Source organism: Malaclemys terrapin, chromosome 4 (assembly GCF_027887155.1).
Source record: "Malaclemys terrapin pileata isolate rMalTer1 chromosome 4, rMalTer1.hap1, whole genome shotgun sequence".
Taxonomy (NCBI): domain Eukaryota; kingdom Metazoa; phylum Chordata; order Testudines; family Emydidae; genus Malaclemys; species Malaclemys terrapin.
The window spans coordinates 36382558-36409501 of NC_071508.1; the positions used below are offsets into that span (position 1 = coordinate 36382558).

The window sequence follows — 26944 nt, forward strand, 5'->3', positions numbered from 1 at the left end:
AACCCACAGCTGAGGCAGGCAAAGAGAATTTCTTTGGAGACACTAGTTCAATGACTGGTTCAAAATGTCTACCAGAAGCAATACTCTTTTTTTTTTTTGTTTTAAACCACTGGAGTAGCCACTTAGGGTATGTCTACACAACAATGTAAGCCTGGGCTCAAGTCTAACCCCCCTTGTGTCCATGCATCAATTGTGCTAATCTAGGGCTCAGATCTAGGATCCCAGGACCTTGCAAGGCTGGAGGGTCTGAGCCCATGTTAAGCTGGGACCTAGGATCCAAGCCCTATTGCTTTCTTGTGTGCATGCAGCCCTGGCTTGACTTGGGTCCTGGAAATCCTCTGGGTGTATCCCAGAGATCCAGGTGGCAGAGGAGCAGCGCTGCAGGCAGCCAGTCCAGCAGCCGGAAGCACCATTACAGCCTGGCCAAACACGATCCCTGTTCCTCTTGCAGTGGCGGCAGCTCCTGCTCTGCCTCCTCCTCGCTGCTGCACAGAGTTCCCCCAAGCGAAGGAGCAAAGCTTCCAGGGGCGATGCAGCTCCCAGCCACTGGGATGTTGGGAGTCATCCCTCTCCTGGCCATGCCGAGCCAGGATCCCTGCTGCTCCCCCTCCATGCATGGCAGCCACTTGATCCCTACTCCACTCTCTAGCCCTTGCCTCAGCCCGTCTGGGGCTGCATGTGGAGGTGTGCCTGGGCTGCATGCACTGTGAGGGGAGTGAGTGGGAGTCAGCCCCCAAAATTCCCCCACAGCCTCCTTCAGTGGTGGCAGTTCCAAATCCTCCTTGCTGCATGGCAGTTGCTTGTTCCTGCTGTGCTCTCTGGCCCTTGCTCTCAGGCCCTCTGTGGCTGCGTGTGCAGGGGTGCCCAAGGTGTGGCACTGTCAGGGCGGCAAGTGGGAAGTAGCCACAAACCTTCTCCACAGTCTCCTTGTAATGGAGGTGGCACCCACCTCCCAAGAGTGCCCCTTCCGGTCGGGTGCATCTTCAGTCTTAAAATAGCCCCAGGCCTGGTATCAGGCCATAGCCCCAGGGCTTCTCCCTGGCACTGATACTTCCAATCTGGGCCCTTCTGGCCCCAGCTCTTCAGCTAGGCCACTACATAGTTCAGGTCCCCTTCTTGGGAGTTATGGCTGTCCAATTATAGGTCACTTTCCCAGTGGCCTATGGGGGGCATCCAAGACCGCCCATTACTGCAAGTCCCAGCCTAGGGACCCTAAGAATAGCAGCCACATGCCCCTGTGTCCCTCCAACTAAGCTGCTTTCAGTTCCCTAGGTAACTTCCCCGCAGCCCCAGCCTTCACCAGTGCTTCACCCTTAACTCAGGGCTCTTCTATGTTCAGGGCCAGCAGCCAGCCAGGAGCTCTTTCTCACTCACCCAGACCCCGCTAGCACTGATCTGTTCATGGTGCTGCAGTTCCCTTTGGCCAGCCAGGGGCACCATCTGGACTCCTCTGGCTCCAGCAAGGAACTGCCTGTCTCTGGCTTTGCAGGTCCTTTTTATATGGCCTTCCTATGCCCTAATTGGCTGTGTCCCCTGCAGCCACTCTAGGCTGCTTGGAAGACTCCTCTACTACTCCTTTCCTGGGACAAGAGTGGCAGGATCCTGAGGCCTCCAGCAGGGGGCCTTTGGGCCTAGCCCATCCCCCCACACTCATATGGTGGTGGCAGCTTTGGATCCAGCTCTTCCTTGCTGGTATGCAGAGCTTGCCAGGAAGGAACAAAGCTGAGAGATGGGAGATAGCTCCCAGCTGCCAGGATGTTCATAGTCATCCCTCCTCTGGCTGTGCTGAGCCAGAAACTCTGCTGCTCCCCTTCCCTTTAGGGCAGCTACTTGGTCCCACTCTACTCTCTGACCCTTGCTCCCAGGCCCCAACTGCCCTCCCTGGGGCTGCATGTCTAGAGATGCCTGGGCAGCATGCACTGTGAGGGCAATGAGTAAGAGCAGTCCCCAAACTTCCCCACAGACTCCAGGGATCCTTTATCTCTGCCTTCCAGGGTGCGGTGGGGGCAGGGATGAGGGATTCTTGGGGTGTGGGGGGGTGGAGCACATTTCACCCCAAGCCCTGGGGAAACACTGCAGCACTCCGTAGCCGGCAGCAGCCAGCCTGGGGTGGGGTGGGGTTGGGGGGTATTTTTCCTCTGATACTATCATTTTATGTCAAACTTCAAAAAAGACAAAAATAAATTAAAAAACCCAAACAAAAACAGCTTCATTGAATAGCCCATTTTTAAAAATTAAGAATTGCAGTTTCATTTAATAGTTTGGCAGCCCTGGAGACTGATGTCCTAATTATCCACAGAACAGGAGCACATGGGAATTTTCCTGCCAATGCGACAGCCTAGAGGTAGAGAACCCAACTCTCAGATTAGACGGTAGTTCAGTATACAGCCTTAACAAACTGCAGTCATTCTACTGAGACAGCCACCAAAGGTGCTAATTATGCAGTTGATGTGCTCATGTGCTCCTTATGGGCAGCTGAATCCCATCAACAGCACTGTCACAGTTAACAAATAGGGTGGGCATTAGTTTTTCCCCACAATGCAACGTATTCATAGGGCTAGAGTGCTGACACTAGGATAGGGGGGCATCAGGCACTCTGGGATAGGGTTACTTTGACTCAGGTCTGTGCACTGCATTGGGTAGGCTAGAACCCTAGGTTTAAGCACAGGTCAGAACATCCTTAACCTAGGGTTAAAATGCAATGTAGGTGCTCAAACTGTTCCCTGACATGGGTCAGCTGACTCAAATCCCACTAACCCTAGGCTTATATGTCTATGTAGACATAGCCATAGTGTCTTTCTCAATGATAGATGAGCACTGAGATCTGCTAATGAAAAGCCCTATATTAGAGCTGAGTATTATTATAAAAAACAATCTGAAAGGGTTGGAAGCAAACCACCAAAGAACAAAACAAAAAATGTTAACAAAGTGGGGGTTTTCTTCTAAAAAAATAAATTAGAAATTTTAGTACTGCTGCATTTAGTCATCCCCAGTTTTGGCGGGGTCTCACTGCAAGCCCAGATAAGTGGTGTGGAAACTTTCTCAATCCTATAATTAAAGGGGCATTAGTTCTGAAGATATCTTTTCTTGGAACTGTATATCAGAAGCTTGAGTTGAACAAAAAACACTTTAAACACTCAAGCCTTCTGTATATATAATAAAGCAAGACAGAATTTTTTTAAACAGACCTTTTTGTCCCCACAGGTAAGCAGCTCAAGAGAGTAAACGTATTGATACTTCAGCCTTGACAAAAGTTAACAACTATTTCTGAGTATAGCTCAAATGATGAGGTCCCAGCTGAGCGGGGGATTTATACATTCGCACAACACCATGCCAAAAGTTCCCTGCCTCTTTCACCTCCCTACATTCCCTGCATGCATATTCCGAATCCCTCTTCCTCTCTGTCCTCCATAGTCCCTTGCACACACTTGCTCCAGTTTCACCCTCCCTCCTGCACCCCACATTTCCTCTCTCTCTCTCTCTCTCTCACACACACACACACACACACTCATTTTCCCCCTCTTGTATCCTTCCACACACAGCTCTGTTTTCCTTTTACTCTCTCCTCTGTTGAGTAAATCTAGTGCAATAAGTAATATTTGAAAATAAATATTCTGAATTATTTTTTTCCTTTTTTCATAACTGAAAGTTTCTGCCATCAGAGGCTGATGCATAACGTTCTTCTCTACGGCTTTGTCTACACTTGAGGCGTTAAAGTGCTGCTGTGGCAGCGCTGCCAAAAAGCCCACTTTCCAATGAGTGTGAGACCAACATCCAGATTTGTTAAAAGCAGCCTGAGACTTCAGTCCCTCTGAGAACAATGGGAAATAGATGCCTTTCTCAAAATAGTCACCTGATTGTGGGCTTGGACTTCAGTCCTGATGGAGATGGCAGCCATTTTGAAAGAGAGCAGTTCTTAGTGGACTTCTTAGTATAGAATATTATTGGTCGAGATTGCAAAGGCCTTACACTGAAATCAAAGGCATTTCTCTGTTTGTCCTTCTGTGTGTATGTAATGTGATAATATTTAAACATGGCACCCAATCCCAAAGAATGCTCTTGGCATCAATGGCAGGAACCCTATTGATTTCTGGGGAAACTGGAAACCCAAGAAAGGGAAACACATGAAGTCCCTGCCATCTATTTAACACAGCAACAGCTTGAAGAATCTCTGAAGTTGTCTCTAGAGCAAACAATCAGTTGATGGCACCCTTTAATGCCTTCCAGCATAGCAACACCCTATTTCTTCTCTGTTCATACTCCCTATTGAGTGTAACCTGTTGACACCCTGAATGACCTTTTGTGACGTTGCACTCCATATTCTTTATGGAGATAAACTTATAAATATGAATATGACACAACTGGAATATGCTTTATGTGAGATAGTTCATGTGAGATATCATTGGAAAGGTTATGGTTTACGGAATGTGTTTGTCCTACTTGTGTGAATATTTCATTTCTGTATCTAAAGTTAGGAATATTGGCCTGTGTATCTATTTAATACTTCCTGCTTTGGTTCACTTCCACTGCTAACACTTTAGGTACAACAGTGGAAAAGCCAGACGGTGCTAATGGCCCATCAGCTAGCACAATGGACTGTGAAAAGGCTTGCCCTTCCTGCCGGTGCTCCACATTGCTGCTAACTCATGGACTCTGGAATACTACAGTCAGGTGGTTTTGTCACCTGATACTGAACGTTACCTGTGACTTCTTGTAACTTTCCACTGGAAGGGAAGCGTGTATGTGTGTGTGTGTGTGGTGGGGTGCGGGGGGGGGGGGGGAATGGTTCAAGTTTGGGAGACAAAGGATTCCCGCCTCATGCAAATCCTATTTAAGCGTGGGGAGTGAAGTAATCCGAGTTGTCAGTTCTCCCCTGCTACTCCACCCAAGATGACTGCTGGAAACAACTAAGACTGAACGAGGGGAAATTGGGAAATGACTTGTCTTTTCCAAATGTATTGCATTTCAGAGCATGCCTACTCTTAAAATGCCGCGCCACTGTAGCACTTTAATGAAGTGCTCTCCCGTCAGCTTAGTTAATCCACCTTCCGGAGAGGCAGTAGCTATGTCAGCTACCACTGCCATAGTGCTGTGTACATGGGAGTTAAGTTGGTATGACCACGTTGCCCAGAGCGAGATAGTGACGTACCGATTTACGGCTATAGTGTAGACCAGACCTTATATTTATATTTAATAAAAAAATAAAAAAATAAAAATGAAAACATTTCACATTTTTTTTAAATGAAGCATTTTTTGAAACATTTCAGTTCTTGAACAACTTCAAAATTTTAAGTTTCTGTCTCAATTTGTGATGAAACAAAATTTCAAAATCTAAATTTTTTTTATGAGATAGATCCACTTTCCAACCAGTTTTAATAATTAGATTGTAGCTGTTCCTCCTGCACCCATTTCAGGGCATATTCAAAAGGGGGAAAGATTCAGAAGTTGCAGGAACATTAGGTTTTCTTACCTTTCTTTCTTGCCTCCTTGAGTTTATCAGCAGAATCTCTGAGATTGATCTTTTCAAGGACCGATATAGCTACATTCACTGCATCATGTTCCTTGTAGTATTCACACAAGAGGTCTACAAGTTTCATCCGAGTATCAGCTTCCTGGAGCCGACCTTTGGGGATTGGTGCTTTTTTTTCATAGTCAGCATTTTCTAAGCTGAATTTAAATCTTTCAAGATCTCCTTCCTTTTCCCCCGAGAGATTATCCAGTATATCTAGAAGGATTTCTTTCAGATTTTTGTCTGTAGTCATCGCAGGATATTACCAATAATCTGAAAAATAAGTGGAGAATTAAAAGTCAATTATTTATGAATATCATAGTGTTGCTGAGGTGGTGATTCAGTACACATACAGCTTTAGGTGTAGTAATGTCCTAATTGGAAAAAGAATCTCTATCTGCATAGAGAAACAAAAAAGTCCAACATCACAAGTTACACTGTAGCCTGTATTTCTCTCTCCTGAATGGCAGTGATCGCCATGTGATCAATTGTGTGACCACGTGAGAAATGACAGTGTGGTGCTGTGTAACATACAGTTCTTAGTGGCATGAGTTTGTGATGGAGTCACCACCCTAAACTCACACTGCACCCAGGCATCAACAATCACTGGGTTTGAGGGCAACTCGGGTTATGTGTCAGTTAAACAAGAGTTATTTTATTGTTTAGTGTATTGTGTTACTGCTGGGGTTACAGGGTGATTTTTCTCATAGGGCTCTGTTAATGGTCCTTCTTATTAATTATGGTTTTGTCCCTGCCCAGAAAAAGAAATTGACATATATCCGAGTTCAGCATTTATTTTGGTGTAGATTCCTGCATCCCTGAAGACTGTGGAAGGGAACCAAGGGGTTGTGGCATCATGGGAGGCAAATGGGAGTTTCCATCCCAAGGCCAGTGGGTTGGAATTTGGGGACAGCTGACTGAACCAGTGTGCCCCCACCCACCATACTTTGTATCCAGAGTTGGTCTGTTTTTCTGCCTACTCTCTGTCTCACTCACTGGCCTTCTCATTCACTTCCAGCTGCAACAACAGGAGGCAGAAACCACTCAGAGCCTAGTGATTCCCTTTGTGAAGGAAGAGGGCTTTTACTCAGAGTGCCTAGTGCCAGCGTCCCCAGTGGTGACAGCGGAAGCAGAATTGCCAACCTCAAGAGATCTGAAATAATTAGATTTTTAAAAGACATTATGTTATTTGGTCTGTCATTGGATTTCTGAACTTCCCCTGCCCACCTACATTGTGTGTGAGACAATTAGTGTTGCCCACTCTCCCAGGCTGGGGTGAGGGAAATGGCTCCAAGAACTTTTCACCCACCCCATCCCTTCCTAGGCCAGATGCTCTCAGGAGGGAGTTGGCAGGAGTAGACGTGCCATCCATCCCAGCCCCATTGCTCACAGCCCTAAGCTGCTGACAGGGTATATCTGGCTGGGTGGGGTATCTGGCCCCACCACAGGCTTCTCCTCCTGCCACATCGCAAGTGATTAGTGTACAAATCACTGCTCGTACAAATCCAGCATATGAGAGCACATTTCTAATTTGCAGTGCTTGCCCATTTCCAGAACTAAGGCCCCAAGCTCTAGTTTCAGGCTGGCATAAAGCATCTCGCAAAGGTTCTATCCCTGCTGCCCATGCAGGATTAATTCTCTCTCCTTTGTTTTCACAAATGTTGAACGGAGAATGCAACAGGTACCAGTGACAGAAGCAACACTGGGGAGGGTACTGAGCAGTCATGGTGAGGGAGCAAGCATCTCATCTGGCTTTCAGCCTTCCAAAGGCACACTCCACCACCATTCTGCATCTGATGAGGGTGTAGTCACTGTCTTCTACCTGGCTGCCTTCTATTGGGGTAAACTTTCATAAGAGGGTTTCTCAGCTTGTGCAGTAACTGAGGCTCCTTGATATATGTGTCCCCATGGGTGCTCCACTGTAAGTGTAACAGTGCCTTTGCATCTGGAATCAGATATCTTCAATAACAGTGCCTGTTGGACCGCACAGATGCACCTCCCCTCCCCTGTACTGTGTGTGGGCTGTATATATAGCACTGTGAGGGCCGACCGCCCTCAGTTCCTTCTCTGCCGCAGACCCCAAACATTACGCTCTGAAGCAGAGGGGAGGAGGGCAGGTAGATGAGCACCTATGAGGACACACATCTCCAAGAACCTCAGTTACTGCACAAGGTGAGTAAACCTTTCTTCTTTTTTGAGTGATGTCCACATGGGTGCTCCACTGTAAGTGGCTATAAAGCAGAGCCTCTACCTGGAAACTTGGGACTTCGGAGCAGCTGGTATCGCCGAGAACAGGACCTTATGTCCAAGGATGGTGTCTGCAGAGGAATGCTGCATGAAGGCATAATGTTGGGCGAACGTATCAGAGGACACCCACGTGACAGCCCAGCATATATCTGTTATGGGAACGTTATTGAGGAATGCAATGGCGGTTGAGAGCGCTTGTGTAGAGTGTGTCCTCATAGATGCAGGCCTATGCACTGTGAAATCCACTCCGAGAGGCAATGTTTAGCTATAGCTGAGCCTTTAGAACATTCGGCGACGGATATGAACAGGTGTGGTGATTTTCTGAATGGTTTGGTTCTATCCAAGTAGAAGGATAATGTGCATCTCAGATCTAAGGTGTGGACAGCCACTTCTAATTATTGTGGGTTTGGAAAAGAAGGAGGGGAGGTGTATAGGCTCTTTTAGATGGAAGGATGGGTCGCCTGTCCCTATAAAACATTGTATATGGTGGATATGTTATTAGGGCTGATATTTCTCCCATGTGTCGTGCTGATGTAATGGCTATGAGGAAGGCTGTTTTCATTGCTAGATGAATGTGTGAGAGGTTGACATTGGCTCAAATGGAGGTCTAGTCAGAGTGTGTAGGACTAGGCTGGGGTCAGAGTGGGGTGGGGGAACATATATCAGGGTATTGGTTTCGAACATCCTTAAGAAAACATTTGACAAGGATGTGTGCAAATACTGAATATCCCTCGACAGGGCAGTGGAATGTGGTAATTGCAGCCAGGTGCGCTCTAAGAGAACTAAAAGCCAATCTGTACTGTTTGAGTTGAAGGAGGTAGTCCAATGTGAGAGGTAATGAAGCACAGGCTGCATCAACCTGTCTGTTGGCACACCAAAGTTGGAACCAGTTGCACTTGTGGGAATAGGTGCATCTGGTAGAATTGCACCTGCTATTTAGCATGATGTCTTTTACTGAATCTGATCAGGTTATTTCCAAATGCCGGAGCCACGAAGGAGCCAAGTTTTCATGGGGAGCAGCTGTGGATTGGGATGATGAATGCATCCCCTCTCCTGAGAGAGGAACCACAATGCTGGGGGAAGGTTTATAGGTTGAGAGTGCATCATGCGAAGCAGACTTGTTGTGGCCACGTCAGTGCTATTAGTATAACTAGAGCTTGATTTTCCTGTATCTTGCGTAAGACTCGGAACAGGAGGGGATAAGGAGGGAGGGCATAGAGAAGTGTCAAGTTTCAGTTCATAAGGAATTCATCCCCTAGTGAATCCCTGTTCCAGGCCTGCTCTGTAGCAGCACTGAGGAGAGTGTGTGTTCTTGTGAGTAGCAAAAAGGTCTGTGGTGGGGTGACCCCATTGACAGAATATGGGTCAGACTGTTCTCATGTCGAGCTGCCATTCATGCTCATGTGACAAGGTTCTGCTCAGCATATCCACCATGGTGTTCTGATGTCCAAGGAGAGATGCAGCAGAGATGGAGGTGTCATTGTGGATACACCAATTCCATAGCTTGATCGCTTCTTAGCATAGGGAATTGTAATACATGCAAGCGCGGTTGTCCATCATTACTTGTACAGTTTAATAGGAAATGTCGGCAGGCATTGCAGACCGCCCTTAGTTCCAGGAGGTTGATGTGTAAGGTGGACTCAGTGGGCATCCTTCTGCCCTGTATAGTGTGCTCACATAGATGCGCTCCCCAGCCGAGGAGGGAAGCATCAGTGGTAAATATCACAGCAGGTGGAAGTTGAAGAAAAGGGACCCCGGCACAGACATTGTCAGGGCACATCCACCACAGTAGTGAGTCCTTGACCTGGTTTGGCATGGACAGGAGTTTTTGCATGCTGTATTTGTGAGGAAGATATACCATACCGAGCTAGCCCTGAAGATACTGCATGTGCAGCCTCACATGTTTGCTCACAAACATAGCCACAGCCATATGTCCCAGATGTTGGAGGCATATATGTGCTGGGATTTGGTGGCATGCTTGGGCAGTTGAGACTAGTGGTGTTATCACTATGAACCTGTGAGGTAGTAAAAACATTCTTGCCCACTTGGCACTGAGTAGAGCACTAATGAATTCCAGTATTTGCACTGGGGTTAGTGCAGACTTTTTGAAATTGATAAGGAGGCCCATTTTTGTAAAGAGGTTCATTGTAGTGTGAACCGCTCAGTGTGCTTCAATCTTGGATCACGCTTTGAGAAGACAGTCGTCTAGATATGGAAAAATAGTGATGCCTGTTTGCAGAGGAAGGCTGCGACCATTGTGAGTACCTTGGAAAAAAACTCTCAGAACTCTGGATAGTCCAAAGGGTAGTACCTTGTACTAGTAGTGGCCATGGCCAATGATGAATGGTAAGAAAAGTCTGTGAGCAGGGTGTACTGCAATATAAAAGTATACATCCTGTAGGTCAGGGGTCGAGAACAAATCACCCATTCCAGTGCTGGGATGGTGGTGGATAGGGTGACCATCTTGAACTGTTGTAGTTTGACAAACTTGTTGAGATTGCGAAAGTCTAGGATGTGGCGCTAACCACCAGACTTCTTGTGTACCAGGAATTGGTAGGAGTAGAAATCATGTCCTATGTGCTGTGGAGGGAACAGTTCTATGGCTCCCAGTTGTAGAAGATGTCTCAGATCCCCCTCCAGGATGAGCTTGTGAGAGGGGTCCCTGTAGAGGGACAGGGAGGGGGGTTGGTGGGGTGGTATAGCTAGGAAGGGGATGGAGTAACCTTCCTCTATTCTTTCCAGAACCCATCTATCCAAGGTAATGAGCATCCAAGATGATAAAAATGGAATGAGGCATTTGCCAAATTATTGGTGTGTAGATGGCGTTACAGATGGTCGGGTCTCCTGGAGCAGACAGAAAGTTCTCTGGACCTCGACCAGACCTTCAAATTTGCTGCTTTATTAGACGGTGTTTGGGACGGTGCCCTTCATGCAGGTGATTGTCTGCATCTGTTGGGATGTCAGTGACGACGGTGTTGGTTGTCAAACTGCCGCTGTAGGTAGTATGGCTGAGGGTGAGATCATGGAGGGAGCGGATATTTTCCCGATCTCATTTTGGCTCTGGTGCATAAATACCAAGGGATTTTAGAGTGGCTCAGCAGGTTTTCAGTGAGTGTAAGGACTTGTCCGTGCACTCAGAAAAGAGTTTTTGTTCCTCAAATGAGAGATCCTCAACTGTATTTTGCACCTCCTTAGGGAATCCTGAAAGGTGCAACCATCATGCATGTCACATTACTACCACAGTAGCAATGGATCGGGCAGCTGTGTCAGCTGTGTTCAGGGAGGCCTGCAAGGCTGTGAGAGTTATCAAGTGACCTTCCAAAATGAGGGGCAGGAATTGTTCCATTTTTGCCTCTGGCAGATCCTGACAAAGCATCTCCAGCTTAGAATAATGTTTATAATTGTATTTGGCCAGAAGGGCCTAATAGGGAAATTCAAAATTGGAGGGTAGAAAACTAATAATAGGATTTTCTGTCCAGGAGATATAAACATTCCCAATCTTAGTCAGGATGGCTGTTTCAGGATTGATATTGACAGCCCTTCACCTGCACGGCATTGACTATGAGAGAATTTGGGGCAGTATGTGAAAATACCCCACCCACCCCCATTTTTTTTGCAGGTACATAATATTTCCTATCAGCCATTTTGCATGTAGGGGGGATAGACTCTGGAGTCTGCCAAAGAAAGTTTGCTGGTTCAAGTAGTGCACTGCTAATAGGTAGGGAAATTTTTGTTGTTGAGGAGATATGAAGAATGTCAATCAGTTCATGTTGCTGTTCCTTGACCTCTTCGAGTGAGACGTTTAGGGAGTCAGCCACTCTGCAAAACAACTCCTGAAAGTGACATAAATCATCAGCCGCTGTGGGAGATAGTGGCATGATGGCTTCATCAGGTGAAGATGAAGAAAAATGGAGGACCAGAGGTACCTCCTCATCCTGCTCTCCTTCCAGTTCCTACTCCACCAGTGATATTTGCACAGGATGTGGTTCTGGAGGTCAAGAGATTGTTGAGGGGATGGATGGAGGTCGGTGTGTTTGCAGCAGTTCAGAATAACTGAGGTAGTCAGTCTGGGAGCAGATTTGTGCCCCTTATCAGACGCCATTGAAGCCACGGACTGAGTCGGCGATGGCACTCGTATTGTTTGTGCCTCAGAAACTGAGGAAGGAGCTGGTCTCTTCTTACCCTCAGTCCTATCAGATGATGTTTGTCTCTTCCTGGGGCGAGGGGAGTAGACGACCTCGCCGAGGGTGAGGATCTCTCTGGTCCGACACAGGTCTATCTTCCAGTCTATCTTGCCAACCTGGTCAGCTAAACTTATGTCATAAATGGTTGCTTTACTCCAAAAATCATAAAATACACAAGTTGTTCCATCCCCGAAGGACCAGTCACTTATCTCAGGGCAAGTCACACCTTAGACCTCACACCACAGACAACACTGACAGCCAATTCTATAGTAAATTAACTACAGATTTAATAACTAAGAAAAGAAATGACAGAGTTATTTACAGACCATAGCTTATAGGCCTGTTTGTTGGCCTGAGAATGTCCATGCTGAGTTGTGGGCAGGGGGCAGGGACACTGTCTGTTGCTTCTGCTTGGCCAGATGGGTTCGCTAGTATAATGGGAAGAGATAAGAGATGGAGCTGAAGCGTTACAGGTTATGGAGGAGTGTAATATATGAGCATAAACTGGAAGGCTGCCTGGCTTCTCTCTCAAGCCAAGCCAAACACCCAGTTAGGAGGAGCAAAGGAGGGGAGGGGAGGCATAAGAAACACTAAACATCAAAGTAAAGCCTGGCCTTGGCCTAAGCACAACTTCACTCCTCACCCCTCCCATGGGATACAAAAGGGATACAGAGACTCATGAGCCTCCGAAAAAGAACATGACCATAAGTTGTAAGGGGTTGACTAGGGGTGTGCACTGCAGGTATATATGGGCTTGCTAAGAAGGGAGGAGAAATGGCTGCCAAGGTAGGCAAAGTATTCTACACTTTCCAGTTCTTCTTTGTTAATGTAGATCTTCCTTGCTGAGTCTGATGATTGACCGGGGACTGGCTGGTGAAGAACTTTTGTTTTGCTGATGTTCAGAGTTAGTCCTAGGCTTTTGTAAGCTTCAGAGAAGCAATTAAGGGCTGTTTTTAGATCCTCCTTGAATGAGCAACTACAGCACAGTCATCTGCGTACTGGAGTTCAGTTAGTGTTGCCGATGTTACTTTAGTTCTGGCACAGAGACAAGACAGGTTGAAGAGGTTGCCACCAGTCTGATATTTGATGCCAATGCCCTGTGGTAGACAGTCTTGTATTAGTATTTTCATAGCTGCTAAGAAAACAGAGTAAAGGGTGGGTGTCAGAACACAGCCTTGTTTTATAGCAGTTTGGTGACAAAGGGCTCAGAGGTAGAGACACTGCACAGGATAGAGGCAGTCATCTGCAGGGCTGCCCAGAGGGGGGTCCAAGTGGGGCAATTTGCCCCAGGCCCCGGAGGGGCCCCAGGAGCCCTGGCCCGGCAGCGGTCCAGGTCTTCGGCAGCATTTTGGCAGTGGGGGGCCATTCAGTCACTCCAGGTCTTAGGCAGCATTTTGGCGGCCAGGGGCCCTTCAGTGCAGCCGAAGACGCGGAGCAACTGAAGGGCCCCCCCGCCGCCGAAGACCCGGACCACCGCCAGGTGAGTACAAGTACCGCAGCTCCCCCGCTTTGCCCCAGGCCCCCTGAATCCTCTGGGCAGCCCTGGTCATCTGACATGGAGGAGTCTAACAATGGTGATAAATTTGCTTGAGTAGCCAAACTTTGACATGACTTTCCACAGAGACTCAGGTTGACAGAGTCTAAGGCTTTGGTCAGATCAATAAAGGCCATGTACAGCTCCTGGTGTTGTTCTCAATATTTTTCCTGGATCTGCCTGACTGTAAAAATCGTGTTGGTGGTGCCTCGTGATGGTCTGAAGCCACACTGGGACTCTGGAAGTACTTCCTCTGCAAGGGAGAGTAGGCGATTTAGTAAGATTCTAGCAAGAATATTCCCAGCAATGGAGAGGAGGTCAATAATTGCCACAGTCGACTCAGCCCTGTCTACCTTTTTGAAAATGGTGATGATGTCAGCATTGTGTAAATCAGCTGTGATTTCTTCAGTGTGCCAGATTTTAAGGAAATTAAGCTTGTTAGTCAATGTTTCTCCCCCTGCATTCAGTACTTCAGAAGATATGCCATCAGGACCTGGTGCTTTATTGTCCTTCATTTGTTTAATTTCTTTGCAGATCTCATCAGGTGTCAGTGGGTTGGCAAGAGTTTCCCAGATTGGGTGCTGAGGAATTGAGTCCATGATGTCGTTAGATTTGGAAGCTTTTGCTAGTGTTCTTTCCAGTGCTCTTTGATGGATTCATTATATTTAAGATGGGTACTATCATCTTTGGATCTCAAAGGTGTGAGGCCACATGAGCGTGGTCCCTACAAGGTCTTTGTCTCACAAAAAAAGCTTCGCATATCATGTCTGTCAGCAAATATTTGGATTTCTTTTGCTTTGTCCTCCCACCATTTGTTATTGATTTCTTGGATCCTCCTTTGAACTTCAGCTTTGAGCTGGTAGAAAGACTCTGCTTCTGACTTGATAGTGGTTATTTTTTTGCCAGTCACAGAAAGCTTTCCTCTTCTGGTTCAAAAGGGCTGTAATCTCATTGTTGTTATTGTCAAACCAGTCCTGATGGTGATGGGTAGCAAGGCCAACCGATTTCACACAAGCCTTGTAGATGGTCTGTTTTAGGGTTTCCCAGTCTTCTTCAACATTTCTGTTGTCATTTCCAGGTATGCATATGGCCAATTTTTCACTGAGGAGTATTTGGAAGTTCTCTTGGTGCAATGAGGATTGAAGTCTTTGGATATTGTAGTGCCATCTGTGTGATTTGGGTTGTTTTCAAAGTTTCAGTGCAATCCTGATGGACATGACTGACCTTGCCAAGCAGTGGTCAGTCCAGCAATCATTGACTCCTCTCATGACATGGGTGATTTGGACATCTCTGAGATCCTGTATTCTGACAATGACATAGTCTAGGAGGTGCCATTGTTTTGAGTAGGGATGTTGCTATGTCATTTTGTACTTGTTATTTTGTCGGAAGATTCTGTTTGTGATCACAAGGTTGTATTCTGCACATTTGCTGAATAGAAGGATGCCATTGGAATTGGTCTTGCCCACTCCTTCCTTCCCAATGGTACTACTCCATACATTAGAATCTCGGCCAACTCTTGTGTTAAAGAGGATTATCTTATCTGTTTTTGGAATGGATGAAAAATTGTATCAAGGTCAGTGAAGAAGGATTCTTTCTGTTCTTTTTCAGCATTAAGTGTTGGTATATATGCACTGATAACAGTGGCAAATAACTATTGACCAATTGGATGCAGAGGGTCGTAAGGAGCTCATTGATGCTGATGGGGAGCTCAGTCACGCGGTTGACTAGAAGGTTCTCGATTACAAAGCCATCACCGTGTATTTGCCTAACGCTTTCTGGCTTTCCTTTCCAAAATAAAATGTAACCACCGCTCTCTTCCCTCAAGTGACCTTCATCTGCATGTCTTGTTTCACTGAGAACGACAATGTCAATGTTGTACCTTGAGAGTTCTCGGGCAACAATTGCTGTTCTGCGTTCTCCAGACGACATTGCTCTTAAGGTCTTAAGTATACGCAAGCTTCTCCACCACATCAAAGCGTCAGCCCAAGGAGAAGAATTTTAGTATATAGGAGTAGAGGACCCTGTGACGGTATACCCCATAAGGCTTCATAGGAATATGCTTATGAATGTATATATGATATAACTAGAATATATTTTATGCTACACATGCCATGCAACATATCTCTGTAAAGATTATGATCTAGTGAACCTATTAATCCTATTTGTATGCATGCATCATTTCTGTATTTGAAGTTATGAATATTGGTTGTGTACTGGCTTGATTTTTAAATAGCCTTTGTAAAGCATTTGTCCAGTGTAAAAAAGTTCCTCCTCTACCTTGGTGGGTCCTGGACTTACTGGCGAATTTGCTCGCCTCAGAGATCTTCCCCTCTGGTGGAACCCACAGTCTGGGTCAACTTCTCCTGTGTCTGATCAGGAGTTGGGAGGTTTGGTGGGAACCCAGGCCCACCCTCTACTCCGGGTTCCAGCCCAGGGCCCTGTGGATTGCAGCTGTCTATCGTGCCTCCTATAACAGCTGCATGACAGCTACAACTCCCTGGGCTACTTCCCCATGGCCTCCTCCAAACACCTTCATTATCCTCACCACAGGACCTTCCTCCTGGTGTCTGATAATGCTTGTACTCCTCAGTTCTCCAGCAGCACACCCTCTCACTCTCAGCTCCTTGCACCTCTTGCTCCCAGCTCCTCACACGTGTCACAAACTGAAGTGAGGTCCTTTTTAAACTCAGGTGCCCTGATTAGCTAGCCTGTCCTAATTGATTCTAGCAGTTTCTTAATTGGATTCAGGTGTCTTAATTATCCTGCCTGTCTTAATTGGTTCTAGCAGGTTCCTGATTACTCTAGTGCAGCCCCTGCTCTGGTCACTCAGGGAACAGAAAACTACTCATCCAGTGACCAGTATATTTGCCCTCTACCAGACTCCTGTACCCCAGTGGTCTGGGTCTGTCACATATCCCTCCCCTTGCTCAACACCAAGGGGTTGGGCAGCTTGGGACGCCAGACAGTGCACATGTGACAAACCATCGGTGTTGCCGTGATGGCTCCCTGCTCTCTGTTGCACACAGAACTGGAAAGGTTGGAGGGAAAAGAACCACCTGGTCACCCTTGTGTTCTTCTCCTTGTTCCACTGCATCCATTGAAGAGGGGCATGGTTGGTCACGAGGACAAATCTGCGCCCGAGCAAGTAGTAGTGCAATGCTTCCATGACCCATTTTACGGTGAGGCACTTTCTCTCCACCACTGCATATTTTTGTTCCCTCGGAAGGAGTTTCCGACTGAGGTAGAGAATTGGGTGCTCCTCCTCCCCAACCATCTGTGATAGAACGGCCCCCAACCCTACTTCCGATGCATCCGTCTGCAGGATAAATTCCTTGGTGAAAACAGGGGCTAATACTACAGGGTTACTGCAGAGGGCAGTCCGTAGGTCTGTGAATGCTTCCTCTGCTGCGTCAGACCATCTCACCAGATCAGGTCCACGGGCTTTCACTAGGTCAGGGGGCTTTCCCTTCTGGCAAAGTGGGGGATAAATCGTCAGTAATACCCCACCACACCTAGGAATGCCTGGACTTGTTTCTTGCAACTTGGTCGGGGACAATTTTGGATGACCTCTAACTTATTCACTTGGGGTTTTACCAGACCTTTTCCCACAATGTAACCAAGATATTTGGCCTCCGTAAACCCTACAGCGCACTTGGCAGGGTTTGCTGTAAGGCCAGCTCACCTGAAGGTATCGAGGACTGCCTCCACCTTCTCTAGGTGGGTTTCGCAGTCTGGGGTATGAATGATCACATCATCCAAGTAAGCAGCAGCATAACTGTTATGCGGGTGTAATAGCTTGTCCATGAGGCACTGGAAGGTAGCTGGGGCCCCATGTAGTCCAAAAGGGAGGACAGTATATTGAAAAAGACCCTCTGGTGTAGAGAACGCAGTCTTTTCCTTTGTGTCTTCCGCAAGGGGAATCTGCCAGTACCCCTTTGTCAAGTCTAGGGTACTCAAGTACCGGTCATTACCCAGACGGTCCACTAGCTCATCTACGCGAGGTATGGGGTATGCGTCGAACTGGGATACTTCGTTTAGTTGCCGGAAGTCATTGCAAAACCTTGTGGTGCCATCAGGTTTGGGCACCAGCACGATTGGGCTGGACCACTGACTGTGCGATTCTTCAATGATCCCCAACTCCAGCATTTTTTTTTACTTCTGCTTTTATTTCCTCACTTTTGGCTGCTGGCACCCAGTAGGGCCTCATTGTTATTCTGGCCTCAGGGTTTGTGACGATGTGGTGATATGTTTCGGTTGTTTGACCCAGTTTTGTCGCGAACACAGCTTGGTTCCAGAAGATCATCTCAGACACCTCATTCTTCTGGTCTGGTGTTAAATCGGGAGACACTCTCACCTGTTTGGAAGGCTTGTTTTCCTCGGTTAGGTCTTTTTGGACAGTTGTGCATGCCTCTTGTGCATGCCAGGGTTTCAAAAGGTTGATGTGATAAATCTGTTCTTTTTTCAGCGTCCTGGCAGCCACACCTTGTAGATTACTTCCCCCATGGGTTCAACCACCTCTTAGGGCCCCTGCCATTGGGCCAGAAGCTTGCTTTCTGCCATGGGTACCAACACCATCACCCGATCCCCTGGTTGGAACTGTCGGATTTTTGTCTGGTGATTGTAATGGGTTCGCTGGGTCTCCTGTGCCTTTTCCAAATGTTCCCGTACAATAGGGGTGACCCGGGCTATCCAGTCTCGCATCTGTATTACATGTTCTATTATATTTCTCCCCTCATTGGGTTCCTCTCTTTGGTGATATCCAGTATGTCACGGGGGTGATGCCCGTATAATAACTTTAAGGGGGAAAACCCAGTTGATGCCTGAGGTACCTCCTGGACAGCAAACATAAGGAAGGGTAGTAGGGTGTCCCAATCCTTCCCATCCCGACTTACCACCTTCCTTATCATAGCCTTGAGGATTCGGTTAAACCTTTCTGCAAACCCATCAGTCTGCGGATGGTAGACTGAAGTTCTCAGGGTATGTATATGGAGCAGCATACAGAGGTCCTTCATTAGCTTCGACATAAATGGGGTTTCTTGGTCTGTTAATATCTCCTTCGGTAGCCCCACTTGGGCAAAGATCCCCACCAGCTCTTTGGCTATTGTTTTAGAGGCCGTGTTCCGCAGGGGGGCGGCTTCTGGGTAGCGAGTAGCATAGTCCAAAACAACAAGTATATATTGGTGGCCCTGAGCCGTCTTCTCCAGGGGTCCCACTAGGTCCATGACTATTCGCTCGAAGGGGACCTCTACGATGGGAAGGGGTACTAAAGGTGCCTTCAAGTGGGGATGGGGACTGTGCAGCTGACAGGCAGGAGGCACAGTACCACCACACTTCTTCATGGACTCCGAGCCAGAAGAACTGTCATAGGACTCATGCCAGGGTCTTCTCTACCCCCAAATGCCCCCCCAAAAGATGACTATGAGCAAGACTTAATACAGTGTTCTGATGTTTTTGAGGTACTAGGATCTGCTGTACCTTCTGCCCCTGTACTGGTGCAACCCGGTATAAGAGATCCTTCTTCATTATGAAGTAGGGTCCTGGTCCCTGAGTTTTCCCTTCCACAGGGAATCCATCTATTTCAGTCACCTCCTTCCTAATGTTGTGGTACCTTGGGTCTTCTGACTGGTCCCGTCCAAAATTTCCTCTCACAGGGCTAATCTGCCCAAGATCTAGGGGCCCAGTCTCTGTTGCCTCTACTGGTTCAGAAGCATTAGGGTGGGGGTCAGACTCAGGTGCTTCTCCCTCCTGCGTGGCCTCCTTTTCAGTGCGCAGGTCCGCCTACCTACAAGAGCGACCCTCTGGCTTTGGGTCAGTATTCGGGTTCCCAAGGCCTTAGCTGCCCTTCTTTCCTTTTTTGTCTTTCTACCCTGTCTGGGAGTGGAGAACAAATCTGGGGATATTTCAGAGAAGATTGGGGGTTGACAGTCTGCGGTGGATACCTCACTAATTTCAGGGTTCCCATCTTTCTACAATCCCCCTACTGGGAGTAAGTTTCCAAACCCTGGGAAGTCCCTCCCTATGAGCCCCGGGTATGGGAGTTTAGGGACTACACCTGCTGCTACCTCAGTAATGTTCCCTTGGATCTCGATTTTTACTGGGATGGTGGGGTAGTAACTAACTGTCCCATGGACACATGTTATCCCCGTTCGTTTAGCCTGCAGTAGCTGACTACGCTTCACGAGCTTCCCTGAGATGAGCATGATAGCACTCCCCCCGAATCAACCAGTGCTGTAGTCTCTACCCCATTTAGTTTCACTGGTGCAGTATACATATGTGGAGTTAGTGGGACCCCCACAAGGTGGATTAGGGAGCATGGGTCTGCCCAGTTCCCCAGATTACACTGCATAGGCTCCTCAGCATTGGGACACTGTGCAGCTATGTGTCCCCACTCCCCGCAGACATAACATCTGTATGGGGCCCTAGGCATTTCCTGGTCTCTTGATTTGGGCAGTTGAACATCACAATCTTCTTCCCCCTCAATGCTCCGACTCTTTGTGGCCTCTGGTGGGCCTTCAGCCCTTCTCTTTTTCCACCTGGGCCCTTCTGGTAGCCCAGTCACCCAAGCTTTAGGGCTTGATGCTGCTAGTTTAACACGGGGTGCCTCTTCCTTAACTGCTCAGGTCAGCTCCCTCGCTGTCTTTCGCCTCTCTACCAGGGTAACAACCTCGTCAGAGGTGGAGGGTTCGTTCTGGCTTACCCAGGCGTGAAGGTCTGTCAGTAGTCCCCTCATGTATCGGTCAATGACCAGAACCTCTAGTATCTCTTCCGGACTCCGGGACTCTGTTTGCAACCACTTTCATGCAAGATGGATGAGGTCATACAATTGGGACTGCGGGGTTTTGTCTTCCTGGTACTGGCACTCGTGATACCGCTGGGCCTGCACTGCGGTCATTACCCCAAATCTGGCCAGGATCTCTGCTTTCAGCTGAGGGTAGTCTGCTGCAGCCTCTTCAGGCCAATCATGGTAGGCCTTCTGGGCCTCCCCACACAGGAATGGGGCAAGAATGCCAGACCACTGATCTCAAGGCCAGGCCTCTCGTAGGGCTGTCCTCTCAAAGGCCAGAAGGTATGCCTCTACATCATCCTCCTGCGTCATTTTCTGCAGCCAATGGCTGGCCCTTATGAGCCGCATCCCATCATGGCCACAGTTCAGCTCTGTAAGGGTCTTTACCTGGTTTACCAGTTCCCGCAACATAGCTCGGTCTTGAGCAGCCTGGTCCATCAGCAGCCGATTAGTCTCTTGCTGCAGCCGCACTGCCTCTTGTTGGGCTGCTGCCTGGACACGGGTAGCCTCCTGCTGGGCTACCGTGGCTTGTGTCAGTGTCCGCACTACATCATCCATTGTGTTGGGAAAAAAATAAACCCTCTCTTTTTTTTTTAATCACCCTCCTTCTTCCGCCGCGCTGTGCACACCAAGATCCCACTCCTGATACCAGTTGTGACAAAGTTCCTCCTCTACCTTGGTGGGTCCTGCGCTTATTGGCAGATTTGCTCGCCTCAGAGATCTTCCCCTCTGGTGGAACCCACAGTCCGGGTCAACTACTCCTGTGTCTGATCAAGAGTTGGGAGGTTTGGGGGGAACCCAGGCCCGCCCTCTACTCCAGATTCCAGCCCAGGGCCCTGTGGATTGCAGCTATCTATAGTGCCTCCTGTAACAGCTGCATGACAGCTACAACTCCCTGGGCTACTTCCCCATGGCCTCCTCCAAAGACCTTCTTTATCCTCACCACAGGACCTTTCTCCTGGTGTCTGATAATGCTTGTACTCCTCAGTTCTCCAGCAGCACACCCTCTCACTCTCAGCTCCTTGCGCCTCTTGCTCCCAGCTCCTCACACGTGCCACAAACTGAAGTGAGGTCCTTTTTAAACTCAGGTGCCCTGATTAGCTAGCCTGTCCTAATTGATTCTAGCAGTTTCTTAATTGGATTCAGGTGTCTTAATTATCCTGCCTGTCTTAATTGGTTCTAGCAGGTTCCTGATTAATCTAGTGCAGCCCCTGCTCTGATCACTCAGGGAACAGAAAACTACTCATCCAGTGACCAGTATATTTGCCCTCTACCAGACTCCTTTACCCCACTGGTCTGGGTCTGTCACACCAGCTTCTTGAGAAAGGAATGTGCAAATTAAGGGCCCAATCAAGAAGCACTTAAGGGCCCATGAATCTTGGAAGGATCCAATCCACATAAGAAGTCTACATGAGGACTTTCAAGGTAGCAGGTAAGCAATGGCTGCTGCCTGTAAAAATGGAGTCATACATGGACATGTGACCTGCCCACGTGACTCCAAAACTCCATCATGGAGCTGGACTTTGCATAGGAGAGGGTCTCCACCCACAAGAGAAAGTCTATTTAAACCCCTGGGAGATCCCTCTGTTTTGTCTTCAGCTGGCTAAAGAGATAGCCTCTCCACCCCCAAGGATACCTGAAAGAAACTGGAACAAAGGACAGTAACTACAAGGGGTGTGAGTGATTCCCTGAACCAAACTAGAAGGAGACTAGTCTGTAAATGGAAGCTTACTAGGTGAGCTTTTTATCTGTATTCAGTTTTCTTAGACATAGACTTGCGTGTCCTATTTTATTTTGCTTGGTAATTCACTTTGTTCTGTCTGTTACTACTTGGAACCACTTAAATCCTACTTTCTGTATTTAATAAAATCACTTTTTACTTATTAATTAATCCAGAATACGTATTAATGCCGGGGGGGGGAGCAAACAGCTGTGCAAATCTCTCTATTAGTGTTATAGAGGGCGAACAATTTATGAGTTTACCCTGTATAAGCTTTATACAGGGTAAAACAGATTTATTTGGGGTTTGAAACCCATTGGGAGTTGGGCATCTGAGTGTTAAAGACAGGAACACATCTGTAAGCTGCTTTCAGTTAAGTCTGCAGCTTTGGGGTCTGTGTTTGGAGCAGACTGGCGTGTCTGGCACAGCAAGACAGGGTGATGGAGTCCCAAGCTGGCAGGGAAAGCAGGGGCAGTAGTAGTCTTGGCACATCAGTTGGCAGTTCCCAAGGGGGTTTCTGTGATCCAACCCATCACAACCCCTTTAAGTAGTTTGTGAGCTGTCTAATGGTGATCACTGTTCTGTTTTAGAAGCCATCAGAAACTAGTCAGAGGAGCAGTGTGTATTAAACTAGGCCTTGTATGTCTGTATATAGTTAATAAACATGCTTATTTGGGAGCTATTGAAACGGATCATGGTTTGGTAGGCGTTTTCACCAGTACCAGTGAAAAGTCAAAATCCCTTATCTGCAATACAGAGCAGTTTATTTGAGAAATAATTATACAAGGGGTCTAGAGTTATACAAAACACATTCCCCCTAGTGAGCCTCTCTCCCACAAACATACACCCTCAGTAACTATGCTGGCCTAACGCAGTATCTTGATTGGCAAACATGACAGATAGCCACCAGCTTTACAGATGGCTTCTCTTCTCTCCTCAGTCACCTGGTTTGTCTCAGATTCCCTCATAGCAAGTCTTAAGCTGCCTTGAGAGCCTCTGGTTTCAGGTCCTACTTGAGCCCACGAAGCAGAGTCTTGGCTACTCTGTCTAACAGCGTTACGAGCCTCTAATTAATAGTTCCCCTTCTTCCTTTGTGTAACAAGGTCGCACTCACTGTCATGGCACCTCCTGCTGGTCAGTCTGTAAATTAGCTCATTTCCAGCACTGGAGCATCCTCCTCTGGTGGTGTCTCGCCTGCCATTACCTAACCTTTCCGTCTCCACCATGCCAGGACCTGCATCCCTCCCAGACCATGGCGCCCCTTCCCCTGGGTATTGCCCCACAGACTAATCCAGGCAGCACCCAGGGAGCAGAGCCTACTGCTCCCCCAGCCTAGGCGCCGGATCTGCTGGCAGCTGGTCACTTCTGATGGGCTGGGCGCAACAGACAAAGAGCCAGGCAGGGAGCCTGCCTGAGTGCCACTGATCCGGAGGCACCCCAGATAAGCCCCCACCCCAACCTCCGGCCCCCCTGTGCTCCCCAAACCCCTTATCCCCAGCCCCACCCCTGAGTTCGCACCCCCAGCTGGAGCCCTCACCTCCTCCCACACATCAACTCCCTGCCCCAGCCCAGAGCCCCCTCCCACACTCTGAACCCCTCATTCCTGGCCCCACCCTGGACCCCACACCGCCATTTAGAGCCCTCACTCACTCCCGACCCCTGGGCTAGAGTATTTGGTTTTGTGCCAATAGAAAGTTGGCAACCCTCTGACCCGTACAAAGCTGTACTGAGCTGAGTCACAGGAACACAGAGCGTGATGCACTTATGGTGAGACAGGGAGAGGCCAGACAGAACTTGGGAGCCAGCTTTCTCTCTCTGCCTCTGTTTTCTCACTATTTAGACCCACACATAGAGACAAGAGCCCAGGACCAGAAAGAGCAGTGCTGGCTCCCTCTTGCCCCACCTGCAGAGTCTGCACTGAGTGAGGAAAACACCACCTGTGAAAGGGAAACTCAGAGCAACCCACTCACAGTGTTAACCCTTCACTCACCTCAGTGCTGCCCTGTCCTCCGGGGGTTCAGTTGAGCCTGGCAGTTACAAAGGAGCACAGAGAGGGAGGGACACAAGACATTTCCCCTGCAACTTGCACAACCTGTTGTGTGTTTTAGGAGGTGGCTTCTGCTTTTTTGTGTTTTGGGTTGTTGTTGTTTTCCACACACACCGCAGTGAGTTGCGCAATCCTCTTCTCTGCGCGAGAGCACACAACTAAAAAACAAGCTTGAAAGGCTGCTTCCTTTCCATGTTGATTTTCCCTTTCACCTTTCAGGTGGCTTGACTCAGCTGCATGTGTTCTTGGTGCTTGCTGGCTCCTTGCCTTGCTTTCAATTCAGCCACCGCACCACCTGGCACTAGGTGTGTGTATGGGGGGGTTATGAGGGAGGAGAACTGGAGGGCACTACCGCTCTTAGCAGCAGCCCATGATTTGCCTGCCTTCAGCTGTGTAAGGCCAGGCACAATTGCAGTCCCTGCAGAGATTGCTCCCTCCAGGTCACCCCATGGAGGGGAAAAGGCAGGAAAGGTGGGGCCGTGACACCAGCCTGCAGAGACTGGCGCACACGGGGGGTGTATAACACACCTAGAGGAGGCAGCAGGTGCTGTGTTCCTTCTGAAAACCCAGGATTCCTCCCTGACCTCGCCCTTGACCTCCCCCAGCACGGGGCTGTACAGACACATGGGGCGGGGAGGGAAGGCAGCAGCAGAGGTACATGAAGCATCACAGGTACATGAGAGCTGTGGGTCAGAGCCACATGGGCATGGCCGATGGGAGAACTGACGGGTAAGAGGCGCACACTGCACAGAGGGGGTCCGGGGTTGGGAGTCCCTGGCAGGATTCTGGGGGCCTCACTGGCAAAGTCCAGCCCACACCAGTGGGGGTGGAGCAGGGAGCTAGGAGCTCAGGGAAAGTGGGGGTGTGGGTGGTGGGGCTTGGGGGGAACCAGGCTGAGTGACCCCTTGGTTGGGGCATATAGAAGGGCACGGGAGTGAGGAATTTTCTGGCCAGAGACAAGGGAACCAGGCATTAAACTTGGGAGACCAGATACTGGTGGGGAGCCCGTGGCCTGCATGGGGGACAAGGTCTGTGGCAGTTTCTTGCCCAGGGAATTGGGAGACGGGGGTAGAGGTGGGAGCCAGGGGCTGGGGTGTTCACAGGGAAGGATAAGACTTGCACTGAACACATGGAACCCCCTCCTTCTCCAGGGATCTGCCTATAACGGGCCAGGCCTCTGGCTGTGCTATCCCGCTCTGGTGTAGTTTGGGGGTTGGTTTAGTGGAGCTGTGCAGGCAACTGCTGAGCTGCACCAGGAGGTGATGGGACGTGTGCACTGGATGAATGGGGGTGATGTGTATCGGGTGACGTGTGCATGAAATGAGTGGGGTGATGTGTGCGCTGAATGGAGCGTGAATGGGTGTGTGCAGGTGGCAAAGATGGCTATAAAACGGCTGGGGCTGGTATGCACAGTGAGTGGCTCTGTCTGTGTCCAGGGTGCGGGGGGGGGGAGGAGTAGGTGGTGCAGTAAGTGGTGTCTGGAGAGTTTGTGTGTAATAAGCGTGTAGGTGGAAGAACAGGACGGAATGAAAGTGGGTGTGCAATGAATGCTCAGTTGGATGGATGGAAGGAATGCGCCAAGTGGGTGTGAGTAGGGCAAACAGGCAATATGTCAATCTATGCAGATGTATGCAAATATATGTAAATATTCATTTTTGTTTGCTAATGTTGGCAGGTCAACAGAGTATCTGAGCAACTCAATATTTTTAACATATTTCTCCTCTCAACCCCCCCTTTGAGGTAGGGCAGTGCTGTTATCCTGTTTTACAGATGGGGAAACTAAGGTACAGGGCAACTAAGTGACTTGCCCAAGGTCATACAGGGAGTCTCTCACAGAGAAGAGAATTGAAACCAGCCACCCAATGTCCAGGCCAGTGCGCTGACCCTGCACCATCCTCCCTTTGTGAAAGCTAATTTAAGTTAAACTTGTGCAACTTCCCCATGGAGATGACCACTGACATTGCACCATCATGATTCTCCAGCAGTTTTCAGACAAGAAATGCAGAAGTGCAAACAGAAGCTCCTTTGGGGAGCAGAAGGAGCCAAAGATCTGGGCCCTACAGCCACTCCCCTCCCCCACACCCCTCTGTTCCTTCCCAGTCTCTGCAGTAGAGTGGGGACTTGTAATCCCTGAACCGAGGGAATGTGAAGAGTAGCATAAGGGGGTGAGAGGGATCTGTTGGCTGCATGTGAAATTGTCCCAAACATTTCCCTACACAAATGCTGAATAAATCTGAATGAATCAACATGTCTCTAAGCAAAAGCTTTCATTCCCTGGCCACAGCCATGGGGAAATCCTCTGAATCTGCACCACTGCAGCACTCACAGTTTAGCCTGCAAAGACCTTGCCCGCTTTTTACAAGCACTGGCTGGGATTTGAGAGGCCTCACTTTACCATCTGAGAACCTGTTCAGCTGCTTTGTGACTCTCCTGTCTCCCCACCTACTGTTTGCACAAGGCCTCGGTGATTGTCACATGCTGCCTCCAATCAAACATAGTCTCGGGGTGACCCTCCACATTGCACGATGGCGAAGAGATCCCCATGGCCATGGATTAGTTACAAAAAAGGCCATCAGGGACAAGAGCATGAAAAAGGAAACACAGCTCACTGGGGGTATCTGGAGATGGACAGCCATGGAGCTGGGCACACACTCTATCCTTTACAAAATGCAGCTTGGGTCTCATCTTCTGGCAGTGCCCCATGCTCTTTGGCTGCAGTTTGGAAGAGAAGCCCCCACCTCACGCCTCCTGATTCCATAGAACACAGAGCACCCTGGGGATGTTCTAACACAGCCAGAGAATGAATTATCACACCCCCAGCTCACTCTGGCTTCTGTTCAGAGTATGAAGAAAAAGCCATCTTCAGACTAAGCACCAAGCCAGCCCAGTCCCATCTCCAAAAAACAATGATGCTGGTAG

The 26944-nt window shown here is 48.5% G+C and overlaps 1 protein-coding gene across 2 annotated transcripts in view; it reads right to left on the reverse strand.

Annotated features, from left to right (window-relative positions):
- LOC128836343 (NACHT, LRR and PYD domains-containing protein 3-like) overlaps nt 1–26944 on the reverse strand; it is a 200043-nt gene that overhangs the window by 166125 nt on the left and 6974 nt on the right. For both annotated transcript variants that reach the window (XM_054026548.1, XM_054026549.1), the window contains exon 2: nt 5471–5782. In XM_054026548.1, coding sequence (XP_053882523.1) covers nt 5471–5762 — 292 coding nt within the window. In that variant the 5' untranslated portion in view covers nt 5763–5782. The remainder of the gene's footprint in view (nt 1–5470; nt 5783–26944) is intronic.